This window comes from Mchenga conophoros, linkage group LG6, assembly GCF_057382185.1.
Source record: "Mchenga conophoros isolate Kocher_MC1m ecotype Shallow Benthic linkage group LG6, M_conophoros_male_GT1.1, whole genome shotgun sequence".
In the NCBI taxonomy this organism is placed as follows: Eukaryota; Metazoa; Chordata; class Actinopteri; order Cichliformes; family Cichlidae; genus Mchenga; species Mchenga conophoros.
Window position 1 is genome coordinate 29,773,054 of NC_140531.1, and position 17,180 is coordinate 29,790,233.

The window sequence follows — 17,180 nt, forward strand, 5'->3', positions numbered from 1 at the left end:
CATGTTCCATATCTTGCTCAAGGACACTTTGACATGCAAACTGGAGTAGTTAATCAGAGCAGTTAATCCTGGAATATCTAGGATGGACAAAATTTCACAAACTGACTTGTTGTAATGGTGGCCATCTGGTTACAGCCAGATGGATAAAATCATGCTAAAAAGCCTCTATTGATCATATTAACTATGTATCACTCACACCGGAAAAAGAGAAGTATTGCAACATATTTTTGCATGTGAGATGTACACTTTCAAAACAGGACAGATGTACAGATGATACTCATCCTGTTCCTGTTCAGATGCTGCAATGATAAAAACCTGATGAAGCACGCATTAAGGAGCGATATCTATGACAGCTCTGTAGCGTTCTTATTTAGATATCATGCGCAAGTTCCTAAATGATCTTTAGTCAATACATCTGCTGTTTATTCTTAAGATTTAAAAAAAGAAAAGAAAAAACTTCACACCCAGTACACCTCTCACATCCGAATGAAATGTAACTGACATGAAATTAGAAGTGAGAACTTCTTTCTTTTTATCTTCTTCAGTGTCCCATCCCACAAGGCTCAGTTCAACTGTGCGGTATTTACCTTTTGGTGGTTCAGTCTTTAGTTATTTAAAGCAGAATGTAAAGTGTTATGTTAAGGCACTAACATGACACCATTATTTCATCTTACAAAGTTGTGCCAAAGCTCAGTGTTGGGCTTTAATTCAATGCTTTTGTTTAGTTAATCCTTCACCTTTATTTCTTTCTTAATAATGTTTTCTTATGTTGTTCATTTTAAATTCTTCTTTCTTGTGCTCCCTGTATGGGTCACAACAGAGGATCAGCTATCTATCCCCAGTATCCTCTTCGGTCACACCACCTCTCTACATGTCCTCCTTCACTATATTGATGAATCTTCTCTTCCTCTTTTCTTCTGCCTGGTAGCTCCATATTCAATATCCTTTGTCCTGTTTAGTCTCTCTTCACCTCCAAAACAATCTTTAAATAGCCCAGTCCTATCTACACCACAGCAGGACAGCTTGAATTCACCTCCAATGCCCCTGCCTTTCCTTCCCTTCAACCTGGTTTCCTATACACAACAGTATAACTACTTCCATCATATCTCCATCATACCTGTTTCTTTATCAGCCATAGTCCCTACATTTAAAGCCTTCGTGCTGTCTAAGCAGCTCTAACCTGTTTATCTGTGTCAATATCTGCATCCTGTGGTGTATAACACTAGACAGGGACAACAGATTTTTAAGGTTATGTGAGCAGCAGCATTGCAGTTCAGTGTTCACTCTGTTACTTGAGTTTCTCCTGGGCAGGTTGTGTAGAGAGCTTCATCCTCCCTCTGACGTAAGGAACAGCCAATGCTGTGGGGAGTGTGTTTCTTCTGCAACAATGTTTTGGTGGGTGGTACGTGTCAAAGTAATATCCACATGAATGCAGGAGTGCGATTGTGACTACTTTGTGATTGGGTGAATGATACTTGCGTTAGTGCTTACTATTACTATTACTATTTACTTTTTTAGTGGTCTTCCACTTTTCCTCCTTTCTGCTTGCTATATGTTCAGCATCTTTTGTCCAAGATATCCACTACAGAAGGACGAGAACGATATCAGAAGGACACCTCAGTCCTTCTGATGTACTTACTTGTAATCCTACCCCTCGTGGTACTGTTGTTGTCATTGTCTATGGAGGTTGGAGTATTGGTACCAGTAGGGGGCGGTACGTACCAATCGAAAGGCACTTCCGGAAACAAAGACCGAGCTAATGTCCAATCAGAAGACTTTTCACTTTCAAACGATGGTTCCTTCTCCCAGTTACCGAAAACCACAACAAAACGGATTGTAGCGCTCGGTCCAGGCGTTTACAGGACTCTCTTTTACAGCTAGTAGATTTTTGTCAGCCCCATCTGCCTGCTGCAGACAGCTGTTTCATGGGAACCCAGGAGGGAGAGAGAGGTAAGGCAGAAGACCCTCCAACTCCGAGGAAAGCTAATGACACGTAACGCTGACTTAGAGCTAACGTTAGCACACGGTTAAAGTTGCGACTCCTCACTTGTCAGTAAGCCTGGCTGATATAAGCGATTTATCCATATATTATAGAGAGAACCAGAGATGAAAACGTGGGCTCTGCTTATGTTGTTTTCTTAAAATGTTCACGTTCGTGTTAGCAAACATTAGCAGTCTTAGCTAGCTACTTTTGAGTTGTCTTAGCCGGTGAAGTTGCGTAAAAAACATAAAATATAACGAAACAGATGGCAGACAAATTTAGATAGTTTTTTGATTTCAGGACAAAACACGACTACTGATGTTATTTATTTAAAACTTAATTTGTTCCCATCAAATCAACAGTTTTAGCCGGCGGCTAGCGTAGATAGTAGGTAAAGACTACCCCCGCCCCGCTCTCAGACTTAAGTTTGCCGGGGGCGGTCGTGATTGAGGCAAACTTAAAAGGCGTTGTGATAGAAGAACCACTTAATGTCATTGAAATGAGTTATACAAAAGTTAATTAAACTCTTCATGCTCGATAACCTCGATGTATTTTTTTTAATTAAAGCGAGTTTTCCACTCGAAGTGATGACAAGGGCTCTGCTTTTGTAATTTCTTTTATACTCCATGATTACGTCAGAGAAATAAGTTCTCGAGTTGCTGTTATATGAATGAACGTGACTTCTCTTTTTTTTTGTCTACAGATTGGGTTGATGTGGCAAATGATCTTCTCAGCAAATGTCACGTAAACCTGAGGCTGAAGAAACTTACGGACTGTAATGCAGATGTTTTCATTGCCCTGTATGAGAACATCCTGGGGGAGAAAGTTCCAGGTAAGAAGAAGTTACAGATCTGGCAGATGTCCGCTTTTACATTTTTTTTAAGCAAAAGTGTAAAAATGTCTCTGTTCATACCTTTGTAACTCAGTATCTTGAGATTTTGACATGTCTAATGTCTATAGATGGCGGAGCATGGGGGGCATTACTGTTGCAGGTAATCATGTAATCAAGTAAGGGGGCTACAGTCTTAAGAGAAATTCCAGTTCCAGAGTTAACAGTACTATGGCATTAATCAAATTTACAATCTTTTAAACAATACTGACATTACAATCGTTTAACAAAAGTACTCACAGTATTTGAGAAAAACCTGGATAAATAAAAATTTAAAAACAAACCAATTCAAACAAATAAAAAAACTGGACTGCACTTGCTACAGGGAGTTAACTGAACTTTCATGGAAGGACAAAAGTAAAAGACAAGATGTGCTAAAAGGGAAATGAGTGAATTATTGCAAAACATATAATCCAGAACAATAATTGTTTAACTTTCATTATATGTGGAAGCAAAAGTTGTAATTCAAATTAAAATAAAATTATTGCACAGTCCAACTATGACTTTAGTTGGGAGATTAGTTTTGTAAGATTGCTTTCTAAGACCCTGTTTTCTTTATTGTTAAGTTGAAGGGGGAAGTTCAGCATGTATGCATTAATTAATTCATTGAGCATTTGGTTAATCAGATGCTTGTTTGTTTTTTATATGTTTAGATTATATTGCAGTGCCATGTAGTCAAGAGGAAGATGTCCACAATGTCCAATGTGTGATTGATTCTCTGTCCTTGGATTACCTTCAAATCAGCCTCTCACATATTACAGGTAAGAGAAAAAAAATAATTTGTAAAAACAAGGAGTTAATAATATAGGTTTAAAATTTTGAATGTGCATGTCAGAGAAGCGCAAATATGAATCACTGTTTCACATCTGTGCAACATTAACTTAAATGAAGTTGAGATCATCATGAAAGTCATTCAATTTGTACTGCATGGCAGATGTTGCAGAAACAAGACTTTAATGAGTATGAGTTTGTTTTCAGGAGAAAATGTTGTCAGAGGGGATAAAGAGTCGGTTAAGAACCTCTTGGAAATCTTTGATGGCCTCTTGGAATATCTGAACGAGGAGATAAATGACGGGTCGCCGAACAGTGGTAGGAAAATGAAATTGTTGCTTTTCCCTCATCTTTTCCTCATTTGCTTTTACTTTGAAAGGCAATTAAAACTATATGATTTCAAATGTCTATAGTGGCACAGCTTAGTGTTTCTAAAGGACTTTTGTAGTGTTTTTATACATTATAAAATGCTTTTTGTTAGGAGGCATAAAAGCTGCACTCCTGCCTCTCTTTGTTTGAGTAGAGTAGTTAAGTAGTAAAATTACAATCTGTCTTTTTTTTAGTGTTTGTCAGACATTTATAACTGTGACTCTTTGAGGTTAGCACTTTGACATTTGGTGAGGGGGGGTTTCTGACTCTGTATGAGTTTGTTTCTCTTTAAATTTCCATGAAACATGTTGTTATCACTACTTTTGCTCTCTTTTAAATTAGTGCCTTTTCTGTTTCTACCTCTGTCATTTGCAAAATTCATGTTTTTCAGAGGAGCAGAATGGCAGTCTCAGTGAGGATGCACACGGTGACATCAATGATCCGCCTGGATGTGATGCTACAGAGCAGAAGGAGACAAAGCTGGAGGTGGCGTCCTTGTCATCGAGTGCAGAGTAAGCACAGACATGTTTTATAGACTTTACACAAGTCTCAGTACAATGTAGAAGAATATTACTGTTTGTTTTCTTCCCATGAACCAAAACACCACTGACAGACAGGTCTGATATTGATGACTCAGACCGCCATCATTCAGCTTTAGAGCACATCCTGCTCTACACCCTGTTGACACAGCAGCCTTTTAACAGCAGTGTAAATAATAAAATGTTAATGGCTGTCATAATAGATGAAAGACATCAAAACATGTTTGAGTTTTTTTATGGTGCTGCTTGGACCACTGCTTTATTAATTCTCTTCAGAACTCTTAATATTCATGTTTTTTTAAGAATAATAAGAAATGAACAAAAGTACTGATACAGCACGTGTCTGAGTCATTCTACACACCCGTTATAATTACTGGTAATCTTTTCTAAGCCTTGTATCTTAAAAATATAATTAACTGGCATTTTAATGTCTAAGTTTAATTTTTTTCTAGACTTCTTGTGCTGCAGTTGAATTTAGTAGAAATTTGTCCTTATGGGTTGCCCACTCTAATCATCTGAGAAAGAGAGATACGCACGTGCTGTGAAGATTACAGAGGTGGCTTGTTAAAGTTGAAAAACTTGTCGGTAATTAATCTGATACAGTCTGAATGCTCTCATTATTCAGGTCTGCCGTCCAGTCCAGTAAACAGTCCATCCACTCCTGGAATGGTGAGGAGGTGGGGTCAGCCAGCGAGCTCATCGGGCTGGGCGTGTCTGCGCGCACATTCATAGATAAAAAAGAAGGTAAGGCTTGCTTTGCCTCAATGACAGTGATTGTTTTGGGGATAATACTTTATTTCTTTGTACATATAACAAAAAATTATAATTTTCCACAGTTTCTTCAAAAAATTTTGTGTTTGATATTTTGGAAATGTATAAGAAGACATAGACAGTTTGATGCTTTATTAAAAGTCCAGGTGAGCTACCTTTTAATCCAAGGACTGGCTGTCCCTCCCCCAACCTCAGATGCAGCAACCACCTCTGGTCCTGTGGACAATGATGAAGCTCCACAGACTGAACCAATATACTCAGCCATTGCACTGCAGCCACCAAACCAGTCCAACACTCCCCACACTCCCATTGTAGGCCCTCACTTACCCGATCAACTCCCCACAGCTGCTGGTGTCAAAGAACAGCACACAGAGGAGGAAGTCAGCCTCATCACTACAGAGGTATCCTTTAAATACAGTATGATAAGGTTGAAGTGTTTTATGTGTTCTGTCTGCTGTGAACTGCAGTTTAAAACGACATGCAAAGTTTTACAACTGGTGTGTTGTGTTAATATTCTATACTTTTCCTATCATACACACACTTCCCACTTTGGTGACTCCAATTCAAATAAAGGAAGGATGAGCTTATGCTGACTTGGCTTCTCTGACAACATAAGTTACTCCAGTAATGCACTTCATTTTGACGTTCACATTTTCTGAATGTCTTCAACATTCACTTGCTGAACCTTTATATATATTTGTGTTTTGAGTATCTGTTGTCTGCAAGCAGAACTTGGTTATAAGATAATATCTGCTAAAAGATTAGCATTTTTCCAGCATGTTTCAAGTCGGTTTACATCTGTTCATCACTTAATGAGGAAGTCTCTGGAATCAGGAAGTGCCATGTTTATGCTGTTGTGATCTGTAAAACTATCTATGCTAACAGGTCTGACGTGAGTCTGACCTTCTACAGCACAAAGTACACAGAAACAAGCACCAAGTTAATTTTCCCTTATCTTTCTTCTGAGTAGTTTTTTTTGTACTTTGATTATCAGCCCTTATATTAGATTCTAAAAAGCCTTCTTAGGTTTCTGATTATTTTGTAGAGTTGAGTTTTGAGTGCTGCAGATTATGTTTAGTGCTAAATCTAAGTCTTTGTAATGAATGTGAATGACTTCTGCTCAGTTTTGCCTAAAACTCTTTATGCTTTCTCCTTATTTTTTCACTCCTCTTTTCACAGACTTCAAAACTAGTGGCTGAAACTAATGGACTACAGTCTCCTACCCACTGCCAGTCCCCTGGTGAGTCAAAGCACACCACAGTCGATAAGGACACAATTTCAAGTGAATTGTGATGAAAGTGATGAAAACATGATTGGAGATTAAGTGAAGCATCACATAGTTTTGTTTAATTTTCAGCTGTAAGTGAGAAATCTTCAACCAGCCAGCAGAGAGTTGAGACAGAAGTGGAGGGAGAGACGCTGGAGGTGAGAGTGCAAGTAGTAAGACTTCACTTGTACCAATTTTACAGTTTTAATATACCATCTAATGGTAAATTGTAAACTTGTGTGCTAGATGTGGTGGTTAATTAGCATGTACAGTAATACTCAGATACACAGTTTAAGTCAAATTGACGCTTTTCTTCTTTCTATTCTTAGCCGACTAACGGAGGTCCCAGGAGGGTTTTATTCCGAACACAACCAGATGTGCTTTTCCTCACCCTGCAAGATGGGACGACACCTGCCACCCCTTCTCCACCAGACACTGAAGAGGAAGATGAGGAGAATTTGAGTTGCACACGAAGATTAAAGGACAGAAGGATACACTGTAGAGAAAGAACTGCTCTCAAGGAAGACTTTGTAACTCACCCTGAGAGGTAAACCGAATAGAAGAAAGCTATGGGGAAAAAACAGAATCTATCACAGATTCAGATTGTTATGTGGAGGCAGTGTGGTGAATGTTATGCTTTTGATTTCCTAACTATCTTCTTTATGCTATATATTATTGCCCTGGCCAAGCAGTAGCAGGACAGCACAAGAGGATTTTGAAGAGCCTCTGTCTTATAATCGAAAAAGGAACAAGCAGGCAGAACAAGAGTTGCATGAGATATCTGAAAACCTCTCCCATCGACTAGAAGAACTCGATCAGGTATGTTTGCATTTAGTTGACTGAAGTGATCAGCGAGTTCACAACTCAGTTGTGTCACTGTTCTCGAGTGAGTACTGGTTACGATATTTTAAGTCTTGTGTAATTAATGTAGATGCTTAAACGAGTTCTGGGGGAAACTGGAGAGTCCACCGAGGTCAGAGAGGAGGACAAGCAGTCGCACCACAGCGACAGCATCATGGAGCGTCGCAGGACTTCAAGACAGGACACAGGTGTGCACACATTTTTGAGCACAAACTTTGTTGTTGTTCTTTTCAATTTTGACAGTAAATTACTAACAAATGCCACAACTTTTATTATTAACTTTTATTATTAACTTTTACCACATCACATTGCCTGGTTGGTGAAAAAAGGATTTCCAGTTGATTTTAAAAATCTTGTTGTAGGTCTTTATATTGTTCTTAGAAAATACTATCTTAACCATTCTGGATCTCATGCAAATTAATGAAATTGGTGAAATACACATTTAACTGTTTCAGGAGCACCTGATTTTGAGTCTACCCACCGAGCACGCTCCTTATCCCCTTCCCCTCCACGAGTCCGTCGTTCCCTGCAGGGACAGCTGGAGGATGTGATGGCAGAGGCTCTTAGCTTGGATGATGGGAGACAGTCCAACCTCACAGCGTCTGATCGATCAAGGCGAGGAGAGCTACACCACAGACCATCTCACAGAAAACATGACAAGGTACAGTACTAGTGCACTAAATATTACAAGATAATCAATTAGATGCTAAACTGACTTTTAAGAGTAGTTAAAGGACAATAATGATCAAATTTAGTCATGAACGTTTTTGCAACTGAAAAAAAATGTCATATTTGGCAAATATACTGTGCAAATTTAAAGATGCCATACGCAAATGTGAGCAATATGGTGAAGTTGCTTGATTACTTTCATATGCTTTGAAAATAAAATGATTATTTCTCTTTTTCAGTATCTGGAGAACGAAGCGTACGAGGAAGAGCTAAAAAGATATGAAGAAAAAGAACGTAAAGAGTTAGATAAGGCTCGCATCAAAGCTCAGGAAGCTGTAAGTTATAAATCTACGGTTTTCTGTTAAAGATTATTTAATTATTAAAAAAGTAAAACCTACCCTGGGTCCAAAAAAAAAAGAAGAAAAAAAAGATGGTATATTCTAAAAAATAGGTAGACCTTTGAGATAACATAAGTAGAAAAAAAAATCTCTAATGTCTGCGGAGGGAAAGCATATTGGTTCACAGAGAATACAAAGTTGAATCTATTTAAACAAAAATCAGTGAACTATGGTACAGTAAATGTTTTGGGATGCATTCAAAGAAAATTTCCAAATAAGTAAATGAAAAAAAATTACTAGAAAAATAAAAACTCCCCTTAATTTTAGGCGTATTTTACTTAAGACTTTTATAAACATAAACAACAAGATTTCCCTTTTAAAGCAGCGGTCCCCAACCCCCGGGCCTCGGACTGGTCCCGGTCCGTGAGTCGTTTGGTACCGGGCCGCGAGAGTTGAGGCTCGTGTGTGAAATGTATGGTTTTCAGGGTTTTTATCGGTTTTCAGCGTTATTTTGTTATCGTTTTTATCGTTAACTCAGTTTTCCTGGGTCTTTTCACGTGTGTTATGAATAAATCTTCTTTTTTTTCGGTACCGGTACTAGTTTTATTTTGTTGTATTTATCCGCGACACCTTAAAGGCCGGTCCGTGAAAATATTGTCGGGCATAAACCGGTCCGTGGCGCAAAAAAGGTTGGAGACCGCTCTTTTAAAGCAATATGTCAAAATGTTAAAGAAGCAGTTATATTAATCTCTGTGAATCCTTCTGTTTAGTTGTGAGCGTAGAGTCGTTTGTTCTAGTTTACTAAACTAGGACTGTGTGTGTGCAGGAGCGAGAATACAGAGAGGCCATACTAAAGGATGTTTCGCCAGATCCCAGACCCTCACCAGCTAAAGTGAAAGCTCAGCATAAATCACAGCGTACTGCACAAACCACTCCAGGGCAGAGACGACTGGAGGCTCCCAGGAAAGCTCCATCAAGTAAGTTGTGGGTGAGGCTGAGGGTTTGGAAACTGTTCTGTTTGGCTGTGATCACTCAGCTTTAGCATTAACCAGTGTTTAGGTTTTATGAATGTTTGTATTTCGGGCTGGCTGGCCCTCTGATAATCACAGAAATAGCACTTCTGGTAGATTCAGAGGTAAGGACACCAAGTGTGTTTGCTGCTGCAGCACTTTCTGTTGGACATTAGGCAAGTCTTCATCAGCTGAATGGACTCCTCATCTACTGTGTAATGTGGAGCTTTTCTGAAATGCATCAGAAAAAAGAGCTGAGAAACAAAAGGACTGATCATCTACAGATGGTGAAATACAGGAGAGGGTGGAGTGGAGGATAGAGTTCAGAGTACTTGAGTGTAGTTGAATGATGTAAAGCAAAGCTTAGAAAGAGTTGCTGAATGTGATCACTGCTTACTTAATTCTCTGGCAGATTTACTTGAAGGTCTTTAAACTAATGTCAGGATGCTAATGTCTTTATAATGGCTTTATAACTTCATAGCCTTTAAATGGTTGAAGATATGGAACGTTTGGCAAATTGATTTTAGATTGAGAAGAAACATATTTTTTAAAAATGGCGAAGGAAAAAGTGTTTTGGTGATGGGTCTAAATTCAGAAGATTTGGGCATGCTGAAGCAATGATTCTCTTTTGGTGAGTGTTCTCGTTTGTGTGTTTGTTGTTTCCGTTTGTCAGTGGGTTGCTTCTTGATGCTAAGAATGAAGATGAAGAGACTAACCTGAAACATTTGTGGACATTTACCAATAAATTGACACAGATATTACAACGCCTCTGTATCTTCCACACTGCAAATATCACATGTTATGCATGACTATTACACAGGTTTGGCTGTGTAAATCATTCATAGTGATGCACAGAGAATCCAAATTAGATGGAAGTAGATTATTCACCAACGCCCGTGTGCATCTGAACTGACCTGACGGTTGGTCCCTTACTTCCTTGTCGCCATGGCAACAGTACCAACCAAAAACACATACTTTAAGACAGACCGGGTCATAATGTATTATTGTTACACTCAAACATTGCAACTATTCTTTCTGTATTTGCTTTTGTTGTGTGGAAGTGAACCTCTGTTATTGTCTGTCTTTCTTTAACACTCCCCCCGACTTTGCTAGAAAAAGTAATGAGGTCAAGGAAAACAATGCTTTAGGAAATATCCTATATCCTGTGATCCTCGGATAATGAGTGCACACTCATACCAGATTTCAATTCGCTGATAAATAACATTTACATAATTTGCACCACTTCTAAACAGAGAGTTAGTTTAATTTTGTGTGAGAGTTGTTCTGCAGTCTTGTATTCTTAGTTTAACCTTTAAAACTGTGGTTTTGAGTTTTTGTTTAATCTAGTTTCCTTACTGGGTTTCTTGGGGATGGTTCAACTAGTATCTCTTTTTGAGCCACAGGTTTCTATCTGAGATTCAAAAAGAGAGAATCATCAGCTGCATTTCCTGTAATTTGTGGTAGTTTTTCCAGACATAAATGTTGAGTATCTTGTGACTTTGTGATGGCTGAAGTTTCCACCCCTTGGGCGTGTAGGCAGATGATGTTGACATGTAAACCTGATGATGTCCCTCTGAAGAGCTACTCACTGTGTCTAACTTTAGAATCTGAAGAAAAGATGAAAAGTGTCTGGATATAGGACAAGTAATGACATTCTTGTAAAGCCCCACATAAAAAGGCACACACACCAGGTTTGATGTTGGCTTCCCTGTTGAGCTGATGTTTGAGTTGTAAACAGAAAAAGACTTAATCCAATTAGACACGTTTCTGGTTAATCTGCTTTGGAATGGGTATAACTTTAATTCTTATTGTAGTAAATGCCATCCGTGGAGTCTAATAAAAGAGACGGATATGTTGAATGGAGGATTGCACTGAAGTACGTTAGTTGTTAGTTTGTCACAAACAATAAATAAATGTTCTTCTCTGTGCTTCATGTGTCTCTACAGTGAGAATAATGGAGAATGAGCTGCTCCCGGTGCTCCGGGATGAGTTGCCTCACCTTCACATCTCACCTCACGCCCTGGGTCGAATGTGGGAGCAGCAAATGCAGCAGGTGGACAGACTCCACGTAATGTCGTCCAATCACAGTCGGCATCGCAGCAAACTCTCCAGAGAGGTAGGACAGTGGTCATTACATGTCTGGTGCATTTTTGACCTGTACTAGATCATCTGATGAATGGCCTCATTAATAAATATGTAATTAAACTTCCAGTTGGAGGAAGCTCAGAGGAAACACGATCTGCTGGCTGAGCTCGTTCATAAAGGACAGGACCACAGCAGGCGCCTGGTGAGCTTTAACATATCAGACAGTTACACTACAGTCCACTGCTGTCCCCTTTTCAAAACTAAACCTGATCCTACACATTTCGACCAAACATCGTCTGGTGCAGGTGCCAAAAACCTGGCAACACTGAGTAAAAATCATTTCTCAAACCTTTCAACATAAAAGACACCAAAGTCAAGCTGGCTCTGCAATGGCGTCCTGTTGCTGTGCAAAAAAAAAGTGCAGGACACATGCTCTACCTGCCTGTGCTGGACAGCATTTCTCTAACTGACCTTTCGATCATTTAGAGAGACTTCAAAGAGCGAATCCAGCAGCAGAAGTCGACGCAGAACAGGCTGAGGGACCAGAGACAGCAGATAGCTCGAGCCAAGAAGTACCACAACGACTATCATGTTCAGCACCGAGCCCGCCTCATGAGGGCTCGCACCAAGGAGGAGAGGGTGGGTACTGAAGGGACAGTTTAGGACTAAAGACAAGTAATTATTTACTCATAATCATGATGTTCCTCTTTGTTTTAAAAATGTGCATGCTGGTGCCTGATGTGATATTAACAAACTCACCATGTGACAGCATAAAGACATTTTATTGCTGTAAAGGTAGAAATGTATCCACTGATCTCAGTTAACAAGCTGAAACAGTAAATGCTGGATTTATTTGACGGCTTCTACTTTCTACAGTGGACTTAATATCGTACCTACCATTGTACCCTCATCCATGTCCCCTGAGTCCAGACTGTTTCTGACTCTAAGCAATAAAGTTTGAAACGTGCCCTGAAAAATTCTTAACATCAAATACTGGTGTGGGTGTTTGAAAGGAGCAGTACAGGAAATTTGAGCCACCAGCTTATTTTCCCATTTTCAGCAGCTCCCTGTAAATAGATAAATATGAAAATGAAAAAAGGTTTACAACAGATATTTATAGTTACTGGACTGCTGTAGATTATTTATTATTTATCAAGTAGACTTCAGTAAAGTTTGGGCTAATTTGAGTGATGACTAAAGTGTGTCTGTGTGTGTTTGCAGATGTTTCGGCAGCTATTCGACGAGGGTTTGGAGATACAGAAGAATCGGTTGAGAGAGCAGAGAGCTTATGCCAGAGAGCAGCGACTGGAACAGCAGAGACGACACGAGGATCAGATCAAGTCCATGGAGAACTATTATAAAGATCAGGTAAGATGCAGCTTTCTGCCATTTCAAAATAAAGGCGACGACACACCCGTTCCAGGTGAAGTCGGTGACGTGCTGTCTCTCTTTCAGTTTTCACTGCTAGCTGAAAAACTTGCACAAGAGCGGCAGGACATCCAGGTTCGGAAAAAAGCTCAAGAAAAGGTAATTTATATACTTGTTACTGCTGCTTATTGTTAATTTAAATATTTGTTAGAAAGTAGGAAAATTAAATGTTCAAATTGCACCTGATCCCGTCAAAACGCATTAAAGAAATCAATGTAATTTGCTATACGGTCCAGCAGAGGGCACCCTTTAAACTCACCTGCATGCTCTGCAGGTAGAGAATGCAGTACCGCAGCAATTGTCCAGAAATCCAAACAAATAGTTGTCAAAACCAGGCAGCAGCATCAACTGTACATTTTTTTTTTTTTTTTGCACACCCAGTTTCTCACAACCATAAAAAGCATTTGTATAAAAGGAAATGCAGCGATTTGAAATTATTTTTAGTAGAAGTTTTTCAGGATGAAGACAGAACTGGGTCCCAGCTGTAGGACATCCAAGAGGGAATTGTATAAACTGTGTAGAGTTTTTATGTGATTTCATGTGAATCCACAGATTTTCCTGTGCATGGTATGCAGCATATCAAAACTAAATATATTACACTGAATTTTCTCAGTCCACTCTTAGAGATCCTCATAAACCACAGTTCTTTGCTGTTGCACTGTAGTCATGGAAACCGCAGGACAAACAACATACACAGTTTATATGCCAGAAAACACAAATGATCAATCATTTAAATAATTTAAAGATTTACAGTTTATTTTCTTTCTTTTTTCCCCCGCAGGCACTGCTGAAGATGAAGCGAGAGCTGCGTTCCAGGATGGAGCGTGAAATCGGCGAATTGCAAAGAATCATAATCCAGAACAACGAGGACGACTACTTCCAGGAGCTGGAGATCCAGAGGCTGCGTAATCGGGTTCGGATGGCCTCCTTCCAGTACAACACTAGCTATCTGCACTGACCAAGGAAGACTCTGGTCTGACTGGTTTGAATCAAAGGACTTTCTGCCATTCACAGCCAACAGTACGAGAACTCGATGAACAGTACGATCTACTAAGGCGTCCTCCTTCAGAGCTTTGCACAGGAAAAGGATTTTCTCTTTGTAAGAACTTGTTCATGTGCTGATTATTGATTACTGATGAACTGAACACACTCTGACTAAATGTAGCTATTGGCTAGTTTGGCTAGCTCTTCCGCTCTCACCTCAGCTGCTGATCTTAAAAAGACACCATGGACTCTTTCTGGGTGGGTTTTTGGTACTTGATAACTAAGAATGTTTTAACTCCTTCACTGTGCAGTCTTTGTGTTGTTAATGTAGCAAAAAACCTAGCAATGTTCTTCCTCTTGCCAAATAAGGACCACAGATGCAAAGTTAAGTATGAACGTCACAGACTGACGACTCTTAACATTTTTCCTTTTATGTGCAACATCTTCCTTAATATTTTAACCATGCCAGTGGATTATTTATTTTTTAACTTTAATGTTTGGATTTTAATTAACCTGGTTTGCTTTCTCATCACCGGGGGTAGCGATAATCAGTCTTTAATGATCCTTTAATTTCCTCAGCTCAATTGTGATTGTTTTTTTTTTTGTTTTTTTGTAACCTCAGCTGAACTTGAAAGCTTTGGACTGATGCACAAAGGTTTCCTCCATTAAAAACACCGTCTACTGACACTGTATCGTTTCTATGAGCACACACACAACGACTGTCAGCACCTATTAAATGTGTGAGTGTGACTTGAATGATACATAGATGCCTAATACAGTCAACTGAATGATCATAAACATACTGTGAAGGATGAAAGTTGCTGTTTTAAACCTGAGGTAAGATTTATTTATTTATTTTTTTGGTTAAAGTGAAGAGGAGACTGTGGCTCAGGACGTAGACTAGGTCATATATTAATTTGAAAGTCAGCAGTTCAAGTCATCCAGGGGCAACCTCTAGACTTCAATCCCCATGTTAAGATGGACGGCATTAGAGCATTAACCTCTTGAAAGCCTACCAGGAGTAACCCTTGATGATCTTTTCTAAAATGAATGGTTTGTCGTGTTTCAGGCCTGTTACATGACTGGATGTGCAACAGAAGTTAGTGGGGGTGGTCTCTGCCTATGTAGCTATTCTTGGAAAACTACGACCACGAAAATAGTTTCCAAACTCTGACTTTATTGATACGTGCTGAGGTTAATTGTTTGATCTCTGGGTAGTTTCCCCCTTCATAACAACTCTGAGTGAGGTGGTGTGTTTTTAAATAACTCATCCACCCGTGTAATTCGGTTAGGGGTGTTGGCACATTAACTGTCAGGTGTACTAGGCTCCATCAACGTTTGTGAGATTGATCAGCAAAAGCATTTAAAATCTCTGAGTGCTCTGTGGGAGTGGGCAAGTGCCATTAAACTACCAGTCCATTTACCATGGCATGCAGAGGAAAACTGGGAAATCTAGAGGCCTTTGGATATATTATCTCCTTCCTGTCTGCCCTTAGTTTGCATAATGATTTCCAGTCATTATGCAAACTAGTCTGGGTTAACTTGAATATGGAACGCCAGGACTGCCATAATGAATTAATTAAATACACCATTAAATAATTAATTAAATGTGGCAATAATTAATTAAAATTGGAATTAATTAATTAAATAAATAGTTATGACACATGTAATTAATTAATTATTGACACATTTAATTAATTATTTATGTATTTCACATTTTAATTAATTATTGACACATTTAATTAATTAATTATTGACACATTTAATTAATTATTTATGTATTTCACATTTTAATTAATTATTGACACATTTCATTAATTATTGACACATTTAATTAATTATTTAATGATATATTTATTTATTTCATTTTGGCAGTCTTGGCGCCTGGCTCTCATCATGAAATAATTTTATCTGTCAGCCTCACCCATCAAACTCAGGGGGCGGGGTTAACGCTGATCGAGTCAAAACCATTGCTTTGGCCTGGTGGCCATTGTTTCTAGCACACAACAACCGGCATGTGGAAGCTAACAGAACTGAGCTTTGAAAAACCCTGTTTGTGTGTTACCAAATACCGTTTTAATATTTTTTTAGCCGAGAATGTAGTGGTTTAATCTTCATGTGTCTGGTCGGTTTGTCAAGATACAGCCTCTTTGCAAAAGTGTTTCGATGATTTCGGAGATGTCTGCCCAGTCTCACGGCAAAGCGTGGGATAGACCCGCTCGCCTCGCAAGCAATCCCACCGACAAAGCGCAGGCCCCGGTACACAGCTGTAGTAACCCCCGCTGACTTCTTTTACTGAGGTTATATTTATCGATGTTTTATTTCCTGATGTTCTTATGTGTCCTACGTGTTTCAGTCGCCAATTCTGAATTATAACTAACATTAAAAACATGTTTAAAGAGGAGAGAGAGCAAATAAATCTGTTTAACATCTGATCTTTGGGTTTTTGTTCAGTAATCAGCGTGACCTGTGTATAAACACATAAAAGAGATAACGTTGGTGTTTCCGTCATGTAGTAACTGCTGGCTTTAACTGTACAAAGGTTGTTCGACACTATGAAACACATACAGACTTCATGATGTTCGGCTAATATTTTTATTGTGAATATTAATCATGCTGACCTCGCTCTGTACACCACGCAGCGAGGTCAGCATATCCACGATATCCTCAGCTCCATGAGTTAACACAAAGTTTCCCAGCTGACTATCTAACTGCCAACTATTCCAGAGACGTGAAAATATACAGCATAAAGAAAAGTGTAAGAGACTCAGCAGCAGATTAGAATAACAGTTATACATTTAATAAATCACCAAATGAATCCAAGAAACGAGCAAACCTGTTCCGACAATTTGAATTTGTATTCCCTCAGCTGCAGACTCGCTGCTGTTTAAATGTTTGAAAAGGAAGATTAGATATAAAAAACGTCAAACATAGACTCAGTCTGCCTTCACATTTGATATGAGGCCAGCACGTATAGTGGCCTCAGCAGGCTATTACTGAAATACACGTGCTATATCATAAACTATGATATAAACAGGGAGGTCCTATTAACATGTTTAGTTTTAAAGGACACCTTCCTGCCTTTAGTCTCATTCATGAGCAGTATTAGTTTTCTTCTAACATCCAGAAGTCTGCACAATGTGTTTCATAGTTTGTAACAAGCCTTTGACAGGTAAACATAACATGACCGAAAAAGCAAAAAAAAAAAAAAAAAAAGA

General features: G+C 39.0%; 1 protein-coding gene across 2 annotated transcripts; it reads left to right on the forward strand.

Annotated features, from left to right (window-relative positions):
- Positions 1-1,748: 1,748 nt before the first annotated feature.
- Positions 1,749-14,647, forward strand: LOC146572888 (centrosomal protein of 95 kDa-like). Of its 2 annotated transcripts, none has more exons than XM_085277330.1 (21): positions 1,749-1,950; positions 2,685-2,813; positions 3,524-3,631; positions 3,849-3,959; positions 4,402-4,522; positions 5,175-5,293; positions 5,516-5,721; positions 6,500-6,560; positions 6,678-6,745; positions 6,917-7,134; positions 7,277-7,406; positions 7,519-7,636; positions 7,904-8,109; positions 8,357-8,452; positions 9,282-9,432; positions 11,412-11,581; positions 11,678-11,752; positions 12,037-12,189; positions 12,772-12,918; positions 13,006-13,077; positions 13,760-14,647. In XM_085277330.1, exons 1-21 carry the CDS (start codon positions 1,926-1,928, stop codon positions 13,934-13,936), a joined length of 2,661 nt encoding a protein of 886 aa, XP_085133456.1. In that variant the 5' UTR covers positions 1,749-1,925; the 3' UTR covers positions 13,937-14,647. The 2 variants fall into 2 exon arrangements, with proteins under 2 accessions (XP_085133456.1, XP_085133457.1); XM_085277331.1 differs by having other exon boundaries at positions 1,750-1,950; positions 7,280-7,406.
- The last annotated feature ends 2,533 nt before the right edge of the window (positions 14,648-17,180 follow it).

Bases quoted from the DNA above. Each gene is read 5' to 3' on its own strand.
- LOC146572888 (XM_085277330.1), top strand. From the start codon at position 1,926: ATGGGAACCCAGGAGGGAGAGAGAG. The intron at 1,951-2,684 runs GTAAGGCAGAAG...TTTTGTCTACAG, and splicing joins AACCCAGGAGGGAGAGAGAG to ATTGGGTTGATGTGGCAAAT. The intron at 7,637-7,903 runs GTGTGCACACAT...TAACTGTTTCAG, and splicing joins GACTTCAAGACAGGACACAG to GAGCACCTGATTTTGAGTCT.